Source organism: Kogia breviceps, chromosome 4 (assembly GCF_026419965.1).
Source record: "Kogia breviceps isolate mKogBre1 chromosome 4, mKogBre1 haplotype 1, whole genome shotgun sequence".
Lineage (NCBI taxonomy): Eukaryota > Metazoa > Chordata > Mammalia > Artiodactyla > Physeteridae > Kogia > Kogia breviceps.
Window position 1 is genome coordinate 118,024,025 of NC_081313.1, and position 16,707 is coordinate 118,040,731.

Here is a 16,707-nt window from a genome sequence, read left to right on the forward strand (position 1 = left end):
TTAAACCGCAGGCACTGTGTATACTCTGTAACACACCGATTCAGTGCAGTAAACTAGGGGTTGTGAGCCGGGGCAGATTTTTAAGCAAGCAAATCTGAGACTCTGGTAAGGATTATTCGCTAGGTTTTCTTCAAAGGTTAGGAGGCAAAAGACTGCGTTTCCCAGTGCTGTTGGAGGCTAGCTTGACAATATTTCTCGGAAGAACATGGCAGAAAATGCAATGGAGGCCAAAGGACAGCGCTTTCTTAGACAAAGGCAAGTCCTGTTTCTCTTTGTTTTTCTGGGTGGATCTCTGGCTGGGTCCCAGTCGAGACGCTACTCTGTGGCTGAGGAAAAAGAGAGGGGGTTTTTAATCTCCAATCTAGCAAAGGATCTGGGGCTGAGTGTAGGGAAACTGGCCGCAAGGGGGGCCCAAGTTGTGTCTAAAGGGAACAGACAGTATTTTCAGCTCAACCATCAGACCGGTGATTTGCTCCTGCATGAGAAATTGGACCGGGAGGAGCTATGCGGCTCCGCAGAGCCATGCATACTGCATTTTCAGATATTACTGCAAAACCCCTTGCAGTTTATTACAAATGAGCTCCAGGTCATAGACGTAAATGACCATTCTCCGGCATTCTCTGAAAATGAAATGCAGCTGAAAATCCTAGAAAACACTCCACCAGGAACAATCATTCCTTTGGGAAATGCTGAAGACTTGGATGTGGGAAGAAACAGTCTCCAAAACTACACGATCACTCCTAATTCCCATTTCCACGTTCTCACACGCAGTCGTAGGGATGGGAGGAAGTACCCAGAACTAGTACTAGACAAAGCACTGGATCGTGAGGAGCAGCCAGAGCTTAGGTTAATGCTCACTGCGCTGGATGGCGGGACTCCACGGAGGTCTGGGACCGTCCAGGTTCACATCCTGGTCTTAGACATAAACGACAACACCCCAGAATTTACACAGTCCCTCTATGAGGTTCAAGTTCTAGAGAACAGCCCCGTTAACTCTCTTATTGTCACTGTTTCAGCTTCTGACTTAGATACAGGAAGTTTGGGGACAATATCATATGCATTTTTTCATGTTTCTGAAGAAATTAGAAAAACTTTTCAACTAAATCCAGTTACTGGTGATATCCGACTAATCAAATATTTGAATTTTGAGGCGATCCATAATTACGAAGTGGACATAGAAGCCAAGGATGGTGGAGGCCTTTCAGGAAAATCAACAGTGATAGTTCAGGTGGTTGATGTGAACGACAACCCACCAGAACTGACCTTGTCCTCAATTACCAGCCCTATCCCAGAGAACTCTCCAGAGACTGTAGTGGCTGTTTTCAGTGTTACCGACCTAGACTCTGGAGACAATGGGAAAATGGTGTGTTCCATCGAGAACGATCTCCCCTTCATCCTGAAACCATCTCTAGAGAATTTTTATACCCTAGTGTCAGAAGGAGAGCTGGACAGAGAGATCAGAGCCGAGTACAACATCACCATCACCGTCACAGATATGGGGACACCGAGACTGAAAACCGAGCACAACATAACCGTGCTGGTGTCCGACGTCAACGACAACGCCCCCGCCTTCACCCAGACCTCCTACACCCTGTCCGTCCGCGAGAACAACAGCCCCGCCCTGCACATCGGCAGCGTCCGCGCCACAGACAGAGACGCGGGCGCCAACGCCCAGGTCACCTACTCACTGCTGCCGCCCCTCGACGCGCACGTGCCCCTGGCCTCCCTGGTGTCCATCAACCCGGACAACGGCCACCTGTTCGCCCTGAGGTCCCTGGACTACGAGGCCCTGCGGGCGTTCGAGTTCCGCGTGGGCGCCGCCGACCGCGGCTCGCCCGCGCTCAGCAGCCAGGCGCTGGTGCGCGTGCTCGTGACGGACGACAACGACAACGCGCCCTTCGTGCTGTACCCGCTGCAGAACGCCTCGGCGCCCTGCACCGAGCTGGTGCCCAAGGCGGCCGAGGCGGGCTACCTGGTGACCAAGGTGGTGGCGGTGGACGGCGACTCGGGCCAGAACGCCTGGCTGTCGTACCAGCTGCTCAAGGCCACGGAGCCCGGGCTGTTCGGCGTGTGGGCGCACAACGGCGAGGTGCGCACGGCCCGGCTGCTGAGCGAGCGCGACGCGGCCAAGCACAGGCTGGTGGTGCTGGTCAAGGACAACGGCGAGCCGCCGCTGTCGGCCAGCGTCACGCTGCACGTGCTGCTGGTGGACGGCTTCTCGCAGCCCTACCTGCCGGCCCCGGAAGCGGAAGCGGCGGACGCGGTTCCGGCCGCCGCGCTCACCGTCTACCTGGTGGTCGCCTTGGCGTCGGTGTCGTCGCTCTTCCTCTTCTCGGTGCTGGTGTTCGTCGCGGTGCGGCTGTGCAGGAGGTGCGGGGCGGCCTCGGTGGGTCGCTACTCGGTGCCTGAGGGCCCCTTTCCTGACCACCTGGTGGACGTCAGCGGCACGGGGACCCTGTCCCAGAGCTACCAGTACGAGGTGTGTCTGACGGGAGGCTCTGGGTTAAATGAGTTTAAATTCTTGAAGCCGATTCTCCCTAGTGGTCTGGTTCAAGACACTGGGCAGGACTAGACTAAAAAGGCAATGGCAAGAATAGCGTAGGTCTCATTAACAGAAGAATCAAAAAATTGTCTGGCTACGAATGCTTTCTTTTAAGTAAAGGCTCTTGAGTTGATATAGTATTTTGTTTATATACTGATTTTACTTTCTATCTAGTTAACCCTGCATGTTCTTTTTTTCATCTGCTTCCTACCTTTTCAATACAGTATTAATGCCTTTCTTTTTCTAATAGGTGAGTAAAAATAAATGCATTATCTTTTAATGATGATTTCAAATAGGTTTATTTAAGGTAGTCATTTCAAATTCTATATCCAAAGCAATGTAGAGAGAGTTCTGAACCACCAGTATTATAATTTACCCTATTGAATATAGTCAGGTAATATTCTTTATAATACTTCTAAAGCAGCTTTGTCTGTGGTTAATGAAGTGGATAAAAATGTTTTAATATGTACCATTTTAAGGTGTATCATCCTTTAGAGGCTCAGTACTCAAATAAAACTTACACATATAATTCATTTTCTGTTTTGACATTTGCAATTAATATTTCAACATTGTATATGCTTATATTGGCTAAAAATGGACGAAAATGTAGGTTAATAGGTCAGATTACTCTTAGATTTGCCTAAAGTGTAATTATGATGGATGACTGAGAAAAAACATTAAACATAGGCATTTTGAACAACTGATCATGCTTTTCTATTTGGCATGAAAACATTATTTAATAAGCATCTGGTGGAAAGACAATTTGTTTTTTAACTTCTGAGATGTAAGTATTATCAACCTGAGGGCGATTTTGTAAAAATTTCAAGAAAGTACGTGTATATATGTTCTCTAAATGCTTTATAGCAAAAGTGGTGTCCCATCCAATCCTACTTTAAAACAATTAATATCTACTTGGCATTTATATGGTGATATATGAAGGAAATATTTTCTTTGTTTCCTCTCTTAGTTCCCTCCTTCAGATTTCAACCTGACATAACTTAGGATTATGTATGGTCCTTCTGGGATAAACACTGTCCAACCACATCAATATTCTACCTCCTATAGAGTAATTAAAAGAAGATTAGAAGAATGGGAAGTTCTAAAGAGGACAGAACAATGTCACTGTGAAAGTCTAAATTAACTATAACTAAGAATAAACTCTTGAAGCAACCAAACTCAATTTTTATGTCTATTTTGAATGAAATAGAAAAAAACTTATTTTAAAGTACAAAATATTTAGTCCCCAATTAAAGAATCTGATTAGGAAAAAATAAAATTTCTCCTCATAGGCATTTTCTCATCCAGAAGCATAGAACTTTCCAGGAATTGAATACTCATGACTAGAAGAAAGAGAACTGAAGTTTCTCAAAGATTTTGAAAATTCTCAAAAGAGAAAAAGAATGTTGTTAACTAGATATTAACTAGACTTATGTTATCATTTGCAGATGCACAAATATCAAATCATTGTGTCACACCTGAAACTAATATAGTGTTACATGTCAATTACAGCTCAAAAATTTTAAACCCCTAATGACTGACTGTAAAAAAAACCCAAAAAACAAAAAAAATGTAATACTGACATGTCTTCAATCACACATAAAGTTATAATCATATTAAAATGGTGTTATTTTATGTATGAGAGTCAAATACATGAATCCTTAGTAATCAGGGGAAAGACAGTATTTCCTTTCACGCATTAAGTACTTTATCATAGAGATATTGAATCTGGCTCTTTGGTCAGATTTTTTTTTTCTTCTTTTCATACTTAGCTGAATTTTCATGAAGATCAGAGAAAAGGCAAAGAATTCTGATCAAGACTTCTCTGTATTTGGCTGGCTTAGTTCCAGGTCATGTGAGAACCAGGGAAGTTTTCAATTACAGAAAATATGGAGGCCAGTTCTTTTTTGGCCAAAATGGTATATGATTTGGGACTCAAATTGGAGGCACTATATAACCGGGGAGTTATTTAGACCCAGACACGAGAAGAACAGTTACTTAATAATGTCTTTTTTTTTTTTTTTTGCGGTACGCAGGCCTCTCACTGTTGTGGCCTCTCCCGTTGTGGAGCACAGGCTCCGGACGCGCAGGCTCATCGGCCATGGCTCACAGGCCCAGCCGCTCCACGGCATGTGGGATCTTCCTAGACCGGGGCACGAACCTGTGTCCCCTGCATCGGCAGGTGGATTCTCAACCACTGCGCCACCAGGGAAGCCCTAATAATATCTTAGTTGATAGATGCACTGAATTCACATATTGTTGAGAAGTGATCAGAATTTAGTAAAGCCAGAAAAGATCATATGGACTAAATTAGAAGATAGGAAAAAATTATACCTTACTCTTGGTTGAAATTTGCTTTTATTTCTTGGCTATTGGAAACCTTTTACCCTTTTATTTGAAGACAACTTTCAGAAACTTCTTTACCTGGATATTTTATTAAGTACATGACAGAGAGGGCACACTATATGTATAGTACTAACTATCTTTGCCACTTTTTAGAATTCCCCCAACTGAAAGTCCAGCACTAGGTAAAAGTGATGACTTTCTACATTCATAATAATTTCCCAGTAGTTTTTCTTTTAAAGGATGGACAAATTCATTACTGTGAATTATTTCCAGATTGATCTCTTACTAATATTCTAATCTAGTTTTTAACACTGAAAGGCAAAGAGATGAAAATAAAGTTTAAACTTTTATGTAGAGTTGTTAAAAGACTAAACTATATTCAAATATCACTCATTAAAACTAGTGAACTAACTTACCACACTTTTAATAAATCTCCCTTAATCCTTAAATATGGCTTCCTTGCAAATGGGGACTTTAAAAAATGACATTTTAAAAATATATGCCACTACTATATTTTGCTTCTTAGAGTAGACTGTTACATGTTTTAAAGCTGGCAACCTATTAGGCATAATTCAGTTATTTCTATGTCTAATCCTCATGTTCTTAGCCAATAGCTTGGTTGATCATAGATTTTTAAATGTAAACTAGGGACTTCCCTTTTGGTGCAGCGGTTAAGAATCTGCCTGCCAATGCAGGGGACACAGGTTCGAGCCCTGGTCTGAGAAGATCCCACATGCTGCGGAGCAACTAAGCTTGTGAACCACAACTACTGCGCCTGCACTCTAGAGCCCACGAGCCACAACTACTGAAGCCCACATGCCTAGAGCCCATGCTCTGCAACAAGAGAAGCCACTGCAATGAAAAGCCCGCGCACCACAGTGAAGAGTAGACCCCACTTGCAGCAACTAGCAAAAGCCCGTGCACAGCAACGAAGACCCAACGCAGCAATAAATAAATAAATTTATGTAAAAAAATAAAATGTAAACTAATTTTCCTTCTCCCTCTTTTGGTATCGAAGACTGTTGATGAAAAGTATATCAGTCTAGTTCTCATTCTTTTATCTGTAAGCTTCTTTAAGAGTTTTTCTTTATTCTTGATGTTCTAATATTTGCTAGGTCCAAACCTGAGATTCACCCAATATACTGAATTTTTAAAAATTAACTATGGTTTTTTGTGGGCTTTTTATCCCCCATATTTCCATTTGGCAGGTTTTCACAACAATTTGTTCTTTTTTTTTAAAAAAACAATTGCCATTTCCTTCTTTTTTGTTGGAGGAAATTAAATACCTTTTACTTTAAAGTTCTTTCTATATTGTTCCAATCTCTGTTTCTTCTGTATACATCTTTTATTTGTTGAGTCTGTTTTTCACACTGTTAGTCTTGTTAGTTGGTGATATTTTATTGAGAACTCATGTTCTATTGGAGGTTTCCCTCATACCAGTACTGGTTTTGGTAGTCTTGCAAAGGGAGGAAGGAGTCTCAAAGTGGTTACAGCCTCTGGCTCTACAAATCCAAGCCTTAATTAAGACGCTTAGCTCAACTTTGCCACACCCAGGTAGAAGTTCTGGACCAACACCTAATGATGTGTTTGAGCTGGGCCCCAGTCTCCCTTGGGTGGCACTGCTCTGCATTTGCTCTATGAAGCAAAATCTTAGGGACTGTCACCCTCTGCTTCTTGGCTGTCATGATGTCTGATAAGGCTATAGACATGAGAGCTAATGAAGACATCATTTACTTTTCAATCTTTAGAGTAAACAAGCTGGTTTAATCTTAGAATAAAGCTGATTTTGAGGAAAATGAGTTGTAACTGAAGTAAATGATACATGACAATTACCTACAGGGGAAAAAACACGGTCTTGATTAATATGCATGACAGTGCTGCATATGGTGGTCCTGGATGACACACCCAACGTGCTGGATGACAAAGAAAACCCACTGCTAAGCAATCCTATACTGTGTACTGAGTTGGCACCAGGTAGAACAAGGTGGTATCCTGAATGGTGATGAGCTAGAACTCATGACTATTTTATCAATGATTCAAAGCCCCAAAGTACTTAATGTTTAGCACATGGACCCACAACCTGGAAGTATAGAGCACTGAAGCATATCTAGGCTCCTAAGAGATAGACACAGCCAGGCACAAGCTTGTGCTGTTATTAAAGACAACTAGAAGCCACCTTCTATTTGGCATAATCATGCTATACCTGGTCTAGGACCTATCTCAGCCCTACCTTCTGTTCCTTGAACCACCCAGAGAAGTTTACTCAAGCCAACACATGCTCTATCCTCTTGATCACTAATTTGATTTAGCCATCTTCCTCTTTCAATTCTCTCTGCTCCTATTCAATGATGCTCAAATGTGGAGGATGAACAAGGAGCCTTCAGTGGACTGCTGCTCATAAGGCCACCTTCTGAGCATTCTGGGGATGTCAACATCACTAGGACTTAGTTCCAGAACTACTAATATGAGAGGTTTCTGACTGGAATAGCAGAGACAAATGGGTTCAGATTTTTGAAGTCAATAGTGTCCAACTAATATGGGCTGTCCATGAGGAAAGACTTTGATGAGAAACTCAACTTCTAGAAAAATTAGAAGTTTATCAAAAATTAAAATTGTCTTCGCTAAATATTGTCTTTTGAGGGTTTTTCCCCCTTATATTTATCTCTTGGGAAATGGATTTCTTCATCCTGAATGTTTCGTCCTATTCAACAAGACTTAATCAGTCAGAAAACTTTCCACAAGGAAAAGCGCAGGACTAGATGGCTTCACTGGTGAACTGTACTGAACATTTAAAGAATTAACACCAGGGACTTCTTTGGTGGTCCAGTGGCTAAGACTCCATGCTCCCAATACAGGGGGCCCAGGTTTGATCCCTGGTCAGGGAACTAGATCCCGCATGCCACAACTAAAGATCCCACACGCCGCAACTAAAGATACTGCATGCTGCAATGAAGATCCTGCATGTGGCAACAAAGATCTCAAGTGCTGCAACTAAGACCAGGTGCAGCCAAATAAATAAATAAATTTTTTTTTAAAAAGAACTAACACCAATATTTTACAAACTTGTTTTAAAAAAAAGGAGCAGGGACCACTTCCCAATTCATTTTATGAGGCCAGTATTACCCTGCTGCCAGAACCAAAGATAACACAAGGAAAGGAAATTAAATACCAATATCTCTTGTGAATATAGGTACAAAAAATCTTCAACAAAATATTATCAAACTGACTCCAGCAACATGTGAAAAGGATTATACAACATGACCAAGTGGGATTTGTCCCAGAAATACAAGGTTGATTTAACATATGAAAATCAATCAATGCAATATACCATATTAACAGAAAAGGAAAACCATACAACCATTTAAATAAATGCAGGAAAAGCATTTTACAAAATACAACATCTTTTCATAATAAAAACACTCATGAAACTAAGAATAATAGGGAATATCCTCAACTTGATAAAAGGCAACTATAAAAACCCACAGCTAACTTCACACTTAATGGTGAAAGACTGAAAGCTTTCTCCCTAAGATCAGAAACAAAACAAGGATGTTACCTCTCACTGTTCCTATTTAACATTGTAATGGAAATTCTAGCCAGAGCAATTAGACAAGAAAAAGAAATAAAATAATTCAAATTGGAAACGAAGTAAAACTATCTCTGCAGGTGACATGACTGTGCATATAGAAAATCCTAAGGAATCCACCAAAAAACTACTAAACTTAATAAATGAATTCAGCAAAGGATACAAGACCAGTATACAAAATCAATACTATTTCTATACACCAGCATTGGACAATGCAAAAATGAAATGAAGAAAACATTCCATTTACAATAGCATCAAAAATAATACAATACTTAGGAATAAATTTAATAAGTGCAAGACTTGTATGCCAAACACTATAAAACATCAGTGAAAGAAATTAAAGGAAACCTAAGTAAATGGCAAATTGTTCATGTGTTGGAAGATTTAATGTTGGTTTACAGATTCAACTGAATCCCTATCAAAATCCCAGCAGGCTTGTGTGTTTTGTTTTGTTTTTTTTGCAGAAATTAGCAAATTGAAGGTAAAATTCAATTGGAAATGCAAGTAGCCAAAACAATCTTGAAAAATAACAACAATAAATATTTGAATATCTTGATACATTAAACATGCAAATACTATTTTTAATTTAGTATAATACAAGTAATTATTAGAAATTATATTGGATTTCATCACAAATTTCTAAGGCAAACACTCTAATTATTCAAATATCTCCTTTCTAAATTTGCATTTCAATTAGTGTGATTTTTTTAAAAAACATCTTATAGCTTCAGTTTAGCTATAAGATATTAAAAGGTTAAAAGATATTACATTTTAGTTTGCTTTTACCAGTGACAAGTATTGTTTGCTTTACGGTTATTTCACTTCAATGGCCAGCTGATGAATCTAATTTATCTATTTAATAGAAAATTCCAAAAGATAATTCCTTTTACAAGAATTTCTAGTAAAATCTACAAACCATTTATAATTACCAATTATCAATGCTGCTTAATATTTTGAAATAATACTATTTGAAGTGTGATTTCATTAACTAAAAATACTATTTAAAATCTAATACATATTTCACCAATTTATCTCTCCTTTCAACAATTATCACTCAATATCCCTCTGTACTTTCCCCCTCCAAGTTAAGAACAAAACAGCCCTCAAGTCATCATGAAGTTTTAAAAAAACATTCTCTCATTTTTTTTTTAAACAAGTGAGACTACTCAAAACTTCAAAGTATGTGTTTAGCATTTGAACTTTAGGACTTCTTGTATTCAAATTCCTTTAAAATGATGTTTATCTTTCCCTCAAGGATATTTAAAGTTCTTGCCTATATTTTATCAGGGAGGAATTAAAACTGATATTTAATTACCAGAGTATCCCTGTAACTATTCTCTCTTCGTGTATTCAAAATGGGAGAAATGTTTTAAATATTGTGCTTCAGGTCTGGCAACCAATTGTGTTAAGTTGTTGTATGAATCCTTCAGAATGAATAGTGCAGCTTTCCTGACTGGAATGGGATGGTTTTGCAGGTGGTCATTCTCTTTATCATTAATGCCTCTTCCATGCAGATATAATAGTTTTTTTCTGATAAGTTTGGCAGTTTGGCAAAATAATCCATGATGCAATGTTAAACTATCATCTTAGGCCACCTTTCTTGATTTTAACTTTACACCCTGATAACATTTCAAAAGATCTATACATAGGTATTTATTTATATATATATGTATATATATATATATATATATATATGGATTATATTTAAGGCTACAGGGAATTCATTATTCATGTCACTCTTAGGGGTTTTTTTTAAACCTAATTAATGATCTCAACAAAACACTCTTAGTTTTCCTTTCAGTTTCTAAATTTTGTAAGCACCTCTTTTTGCTGGTACCTATCTCTAAAGGGAGACAAACTATTTAAAAGATTCTTATGTTAATTGAAAATTTGAATACAAATATATTTCACCTATGATATCTGTGTACCCAAGGCAAGGCTGAAGTTTGGATCTAAATTATCTAAAAAGTTGTTCACCTCTCTAATTCCACTTAGTTAGATCAAAGAATGGATTCTGGAGCCATTCTGTAACAGTTTGAATCCTACCTTTGCCATTTCACATGGTGTGTGACTATGGGCAGATTATTTAAACTTTCTATTCCTCAATGTCTTTGTCTATAAAATGTGCCTAATAAGAGTGCCCACCTCATAGGGTTGTTTGAGAGATAAAATGAGTTAGTGTATGTAAAATGCTTAGAATACTATCTGGCATATAGTGACACATATATGTTAATGTTACCTAGATTTCATTTGCTTTGGATTGACAAAAGGGATCAAAAAGAGCTAATTTGCAACACTATTACTATGTCAGCATATAGGAATAAGTAAGCAAAATCTAGTTTGAATTTTGTCCTGAACTCTTTAACTTGAATCTAACTAGAGCTCAGTTAATATAGTATGAAACAATTTTTTGTTTCATTCAGGAAATTGCTTTCCATTTATATCTAAAATAATATTCTTTTTTTCTTTGCAGTATGTTTATTATTTTTTTCATTTCACTTAATGTTGATATATATTTCTCCAATTTGCATTAAACATGAAAGAAAATTCTACAGCATATTAATATTACTATTATTGCTATTACTAGATCTCTTACAACAGGAATTAACAGAGCTAGAATAAAAGTAAATTTATTTGAACAGTGCTTAGCGTGTATTATACTCTCATCTCTCAGAATTCTGTATTCAGCATCAGACATGTTCATGGCTGAATGCATGATCTCACAGTAATCTTCTAATATAGGTAGAAATATGATCATTAGAGTGGGTTAATTAATTTATCCAAATGATATTTACTGAATGACTACTATAGTCCAGCCTTCTTTCAAAAATAATGTTTCCTGGGACTTCCCTGGCGGACCAGCAGTTAAGGCTCCATGCTTCCACTGCAGGGGAATCGATCTCTGGTTGGGGTATTAAGACCCCGCATGTGCACAGCATGGCCAAAAAAAAGTAAATAATAATAATAGTTTTTCCTAATACTTTCTATCATTTCAGAATCTAAGATTACTGACATGATTTTAAAATAATTCATTAAATGTGAATCATAATTTATGAAGTTAATTAAGTAATTAAATTACAAGATATTTAAGGAGGAGAAATCCCATATGTACCAAAATAAGTGGTACTCCATTCAATATACCAATTGTAACCAGTAAACTGATTAACTGTATCTCAGTTAACTTACTGTATCAGGGAAATCACAATAGCTGCATGCTGCACTGAAATCTATTTTATAAACAAGTCACTCCTCTTCAACATATATAAGTAGGCAAAGCTTGAGGTACCTTGGCTCACACATTAAAATGTTTTAAATCACTGCTTCTTGTCTTCCCACAAATTGGCTAGTCAAGGAATGTGATATCTGGGCTCAAAGAATCAATGTGATAAGAAGCAAACTTATTATTAAATACAGATATCTAGCTAAATCAACTTAAACTTAAAGGCTTTACCTTAATAAAATTCTATGATTTTCACTCAATTTTGTCTTGGTATTATCCTGATAATAGTCAAGTAGAATAATCAAGTCCTATCACCCTCTGAGCTTCTGTTTCTTTATCTGTAAAAATCCTTCCATTTCCTCTCTGGATCTAAGAATCTGATTTTAATATTATTTGACCTCCTTAATATTTTAATGTGGGTTCACACTGTACAAAGACTTATAACAAAGCAAGATGACTCTTTATTCAACTGTATTACTGTTTGCACACCACTGTAAAAAAACAGAACCTGAGACCAGGTGGTACAGAACAACTTACACAAACTTTTTGCATCATCATAAATTTCTCACATACTTGGAAATAAACAGATAAAACTATTACGAATTGTAATTTTATAAGAGTTTATCTCCCCTGGTTAGATTATGACAAAGGGGAAATGGAGTTCTTTAAGTCCCACTTGTAAGGATATGGGGAGAGGAAGATATCCCCTTGCTTTGTGCTCACAATTATTCTAGCTCATGCAATGTAATGGAATAACCTATACCTTAAGCCATTTAATGGAATAACAAAACTTTTAAAAGTTCTATACACTTTTTTAAAGGACTTACATTTGGACACTTCCAAAACAGGCTGACTTGAGACTACAGTATTAGTTTCTCAATAAGGACGCAGGGTGGCGCTGCCGGCTAAGACTGTGAATAAAGAGCCCTAAAAAGCTCCCGTATTCCTTTGTTGCCAGACGAAATCAACACCACACAGAAGAAGCTTTGCCAGCCGTGCTGGGTTACCAACGAGTTTGGGTAGCGATATACTAAACGACTTTAAGATTAAAGGCAATTTAGTGAAGATTCTACCAAGCAAGAAGTCAGAATTTAATACCTCGGGTCTTTTTGTGGTTGCTGAAGGAATTGGATGTGAGCACTCTGGCTCCAGCATGGAGACGCTAGAGAGAATTCAACAAAACAGGCAAGTGGTGACCTTTATTTTGATGGTATTCTTGTCTCAGGCTCACCCTGCGCCTATTCGTTATTCTGTGCTGGAAGAAACAGAGAGCGTCTCCTTTATAGCCCATTTGACCAAAGACCTGGGCCTGGGAATTGGGGAGCTGGCCGCCCGGTCGGCCCAGGTGGTGTGTGACGATGACAAGCAGCGCTTGCTGCTAGATCGCCAGACTGGAGATTTGCTTTTGAGGGAGAAACTAGACCGGGAAGATATATGTGGCCCCGCTGAACCCTGTGTGCTGCATTTCCAAGTGTTCCTGGAAACTCCGGTGCAATTTTTTGAAGGAGAACTATTAATCCAGGACATAAATGACCACTCCCCAGTATTCCCGAATAGGGAAATGCTCCTGAAAATACCGGAAAACAGCCAGCCAGGGACTGTTTTTCCGTTGAAATTAGCTCAGGATTTGGATGCGGGCAGCAATGGTCTTCAAAAATACACTATCAGCCCCAATTCTCATTTTCACGTTGTCACTCGAAATCATAGTGAGGGCAAGAAATATCCAGATTTGGTGCAGGACAAAGCACTGGATCGAGAGGAGCAGCCTGAGTTCAGCTTAACCCTCATGGCGCTGGATGGTGGGTCTCCACCTAGGTCTGGCACCAGCATGTTACGAATCCTGATCATGGATGTCAATGACAATGCTCCTGAGTTTGTGCACACTCCATACGAGGTGCAGGTTCTGGAAAACAGCCCCCTAGACTCCCCAATACTTACTGTTTTTGCTAGGGATGTAGATGCTGGAAACTTTGGGACTGTTTCCTACGGCTTGTTCCAAGCATCAGAGGAAATTAAACAAACTTTCTCAATAAATGAAGTCACGGGAGAAATCCGACTGACAAAGAAATTGGATTTTGAACAAATTAAATCTTACCACGTGGAAATTGAGGCTACAGATGGAGGAGGCCTTTCCGGAAAAGGCAGTGTAGTCATAGAGGTGGTAGATGTGAATGACAATGCCCCTGAACTTACCATACCTTCCCTCACCTGCTCCATCCCAGAAAATGCTCCTGAGACTGTAGTCTCCATCTTCCGAATTCGAGATAGAGACTCCGGAGACAATGGAAGGATGGTTTGCTCTATTCCAGGTAATCTGCCATTCATTCTAAAACCGACACTAAAGAATTTCTACACCCTGGTAACAGAGAGACCGCTGGACAGAGAGAGCAGAGACGAGTACAACATCACCATCACAGTCACAGATATGGGAACCCCCAGGCTGAAAACAGAGCACAACATAACCGTGCTTGTGTCCGACGTCAACGACAACGCCCCCGCCTTCACCCAGACCTCCTACACCCTGTCCGTCCGCGAGAACAACAGCCCCGCCCTGCACATCGGCAGCGTCCGCGCCACAGACAGAGACGCGGGCGCCAACGCCCAGGTCACCTACTCGCTGCTGCCGCCCCTCGACGCGCGCGTGCCCCTGGCCTCCCTGGTGTCCATCAACCCGGACAACGGCCACCTGTTCGCCCTGAGGTCCCTGGACTACGAGGCCCTGCGGGCGTTCGAGTTCCGCGTGGGCGCCGCCGACCGCGGCTCGCCCGCGCTCAGCAGCCAGGCGCTGGTGCGCGTGCTCGTGACGGACGACAACGACAACGCGCCCTTCGTGCTGTACCCGCTGCAGAACGCCTCGGCGCCCTGCACCGAGCTGGTGCCCAGGGCGGCCGAGGCGGGTTACCTGGTGACCAAGGTGGTGGCGGTGGACGGCGACTCGGGCCAGAACGCCTGGCTGTCGTACCAGCTGCTCAAGGCCACGGAGCCCGGGCTGTTCGGCGTGTGGGCGCACAACGGCGAGGTGCGCACGGCCCGGCTGCTGAGCGAGCGCGACGCGGCCAAGCACAGGCTGGTGGTGCTGGTCAAGGACAACGGCGAGCCGCCGCTGTCGGCCAGCGTCACGTTGCACGTGCTGCTGGTGGACGGCTTCTCGCAGCCCTACCTGCCGGCCCCGGAAGCGGAAGCGGCGGACGCGGCTCCGGCCGCCGCGCTCACCGTCTACCTGGTGGTCGCCTTGGCGTCGGTGTCGTCGCTCTTCCTCTTCTCGGTGCTGGTGTTTGTCGCGGTGCGGCTGTGCAGGAGGGGCGGGGCGGCCTCGGTGGGTCGCTGCTCAGTGCCCGAGGGCCCCTTTCTGGGCCACCTGGTGGACGTCAGCGGCACGGGGACCCTGTCCCAGAGCTACCAGTACGAGGTGTGTCTGACGGGAGACCATGAAACTGGTGAGTTCAAATTCCTGAAGCCAGTATTTCCCAAACTCTTGTTCCAGAACACACAGAGAGAAATTAAAAGAAATCCCCAACTACAGGAATAGTTTTGTTCGGTTAAGTGTCGTATTTGGTCAAGTGAGACTCTCAATTTTGTTAAACCTGACTCACATTGCGTTACTTTCTCTTGAGATTGTATTGTTGTATAAATATGTGTATCTCTATTGCAAACTTATGCATGTCTCTGTGCTAAATCTTCCTTTTATTTATATTCATTGGATTTAGCATTTTTACTTACACTTGATTATGTATTTCTCCATATTTGACCTTCTCTTGGTGATTAATCTTTCCATAACTATAAATTACTCAAGTAGTGTAAGAAGAAATTTTATTTAAAGGAACTTCTTGGTTAATGTCTTTTCACGGATACATTTTAAAGCTTCTGTGTAATTTTACATTTCTGTATATTTTTGGTGCTTGTCTTTACCACATAGCTTTATATTTGCAAGGCCAGAATGTCTGAAATTCTTTGTAGCTACCTAGACCTTTCTTGTTCCTTTCTTGTACCTTTCCTGGTATTCTACCAGGCTATGCCCCCAATAGCCATGAACATATAAATTAGCGTACTTGTTTCTCCCAAATTGCACCTAAACATGCACTTTATTAAATTGACACACTACAGTTGTGACCATATCCCATTATGAGCACCGTATATGCTAGAGATTATCTTGTTTGCTACTTATGTAACACATTGTAATTGCTCCATAAATACTCACTGATATTAAAATAAAAATTATTCTCATTTATAAATAACAAAGAGAAAATATTATATAACTTGATATCACTTCACTAAAATAAAACTAAGTTACTGCTTGGTAAAATACTTAAAATCTTAGAAACTTAAGTAAACCCTAAATCCTTTAAAAGGACTCAAGAGGTAGAGGGCATATACTTTATTGTCCTTCCTTTTGCCCTATTAATAGAAGTTCAAATGTAGTTTAACGCATGTGTCATTCTTGGTTTTCCTGCAGTTTCTCTGCATGTTTCAAAAGAGTCAGAATTTCTTCTCAGTTTTGGTTATTATGTTCTAGTCTGATTGCTCATTTTAAGTTACTCTGCAAACATGGGCAGCTTTTTTTTTTTTTTTTTTTTTTTTTGTGGTACGCGGGCCTCTCACTGTTGTGGCCTCTCCCATTGCGGAGCGCAGGCTCCGGACGCACAGGCTCAGCGGCCATGACTCACGGGCCCAGCCGCTCCGCGGCATGTGGGATCTTCCCGGACCGGGGCACGAACCCGTGTCCCCTGCATCGGCAGGCGGATTCTCAACCACTGCGCCACCAGGGAAGCCCATGGGCAGCTTTTATGAACAAAATGATGATTTATTTTTGATCTCCAAATCACCTTGTTTTGTTCTTCAATGTAGCTTTTGGGTATTTTGCATAAATTTACTTTTTCAGTTATGCTAACTGTTAGTAGTAAGAAATAAGCATTGTTTTTTAAGACAACAAGAATAGAAATAGAAATTAAGATAAACTTATCTGAATTATAATTTTCATGTTGTGTTCATTAAGCCAAGAAAGACGATTATGTGGTT

General features: G+C 40.6%; 1 protein-coding gene across 4 annotated transcripts in view; it reads left to right on the forward strand.

The window, feature by feature from the left end:
• The window catches only part of LOC131755738 (protocadherin beta-4-like), a 126,210-nt gene continuing 109,503 nt past the window's right edge, over positions 1–16,707 (forward strand). For 2 of the 4 annotated variants that reach the window (XM_067031817.1, XM_059062379.2), the window contains exons 1-2: positions 1–2,479; positions 12,650–15,128. In XM_067031817.1, the coding sequence (XP_066887918.1) occupies positions 206–2,479; positions 12,650–15,128 (4,753 nt within the window). In that variant the 5' untranslated portion in view covers positions 1–205. Of the gene's footprint in view, positions 2,480–12,649; positions 15,915–16,707 lie in introns of those variants that run through there. The other 2 variants (XM_067031818.1, XM_067031816.1) reach the window with 2 other exon arrangements.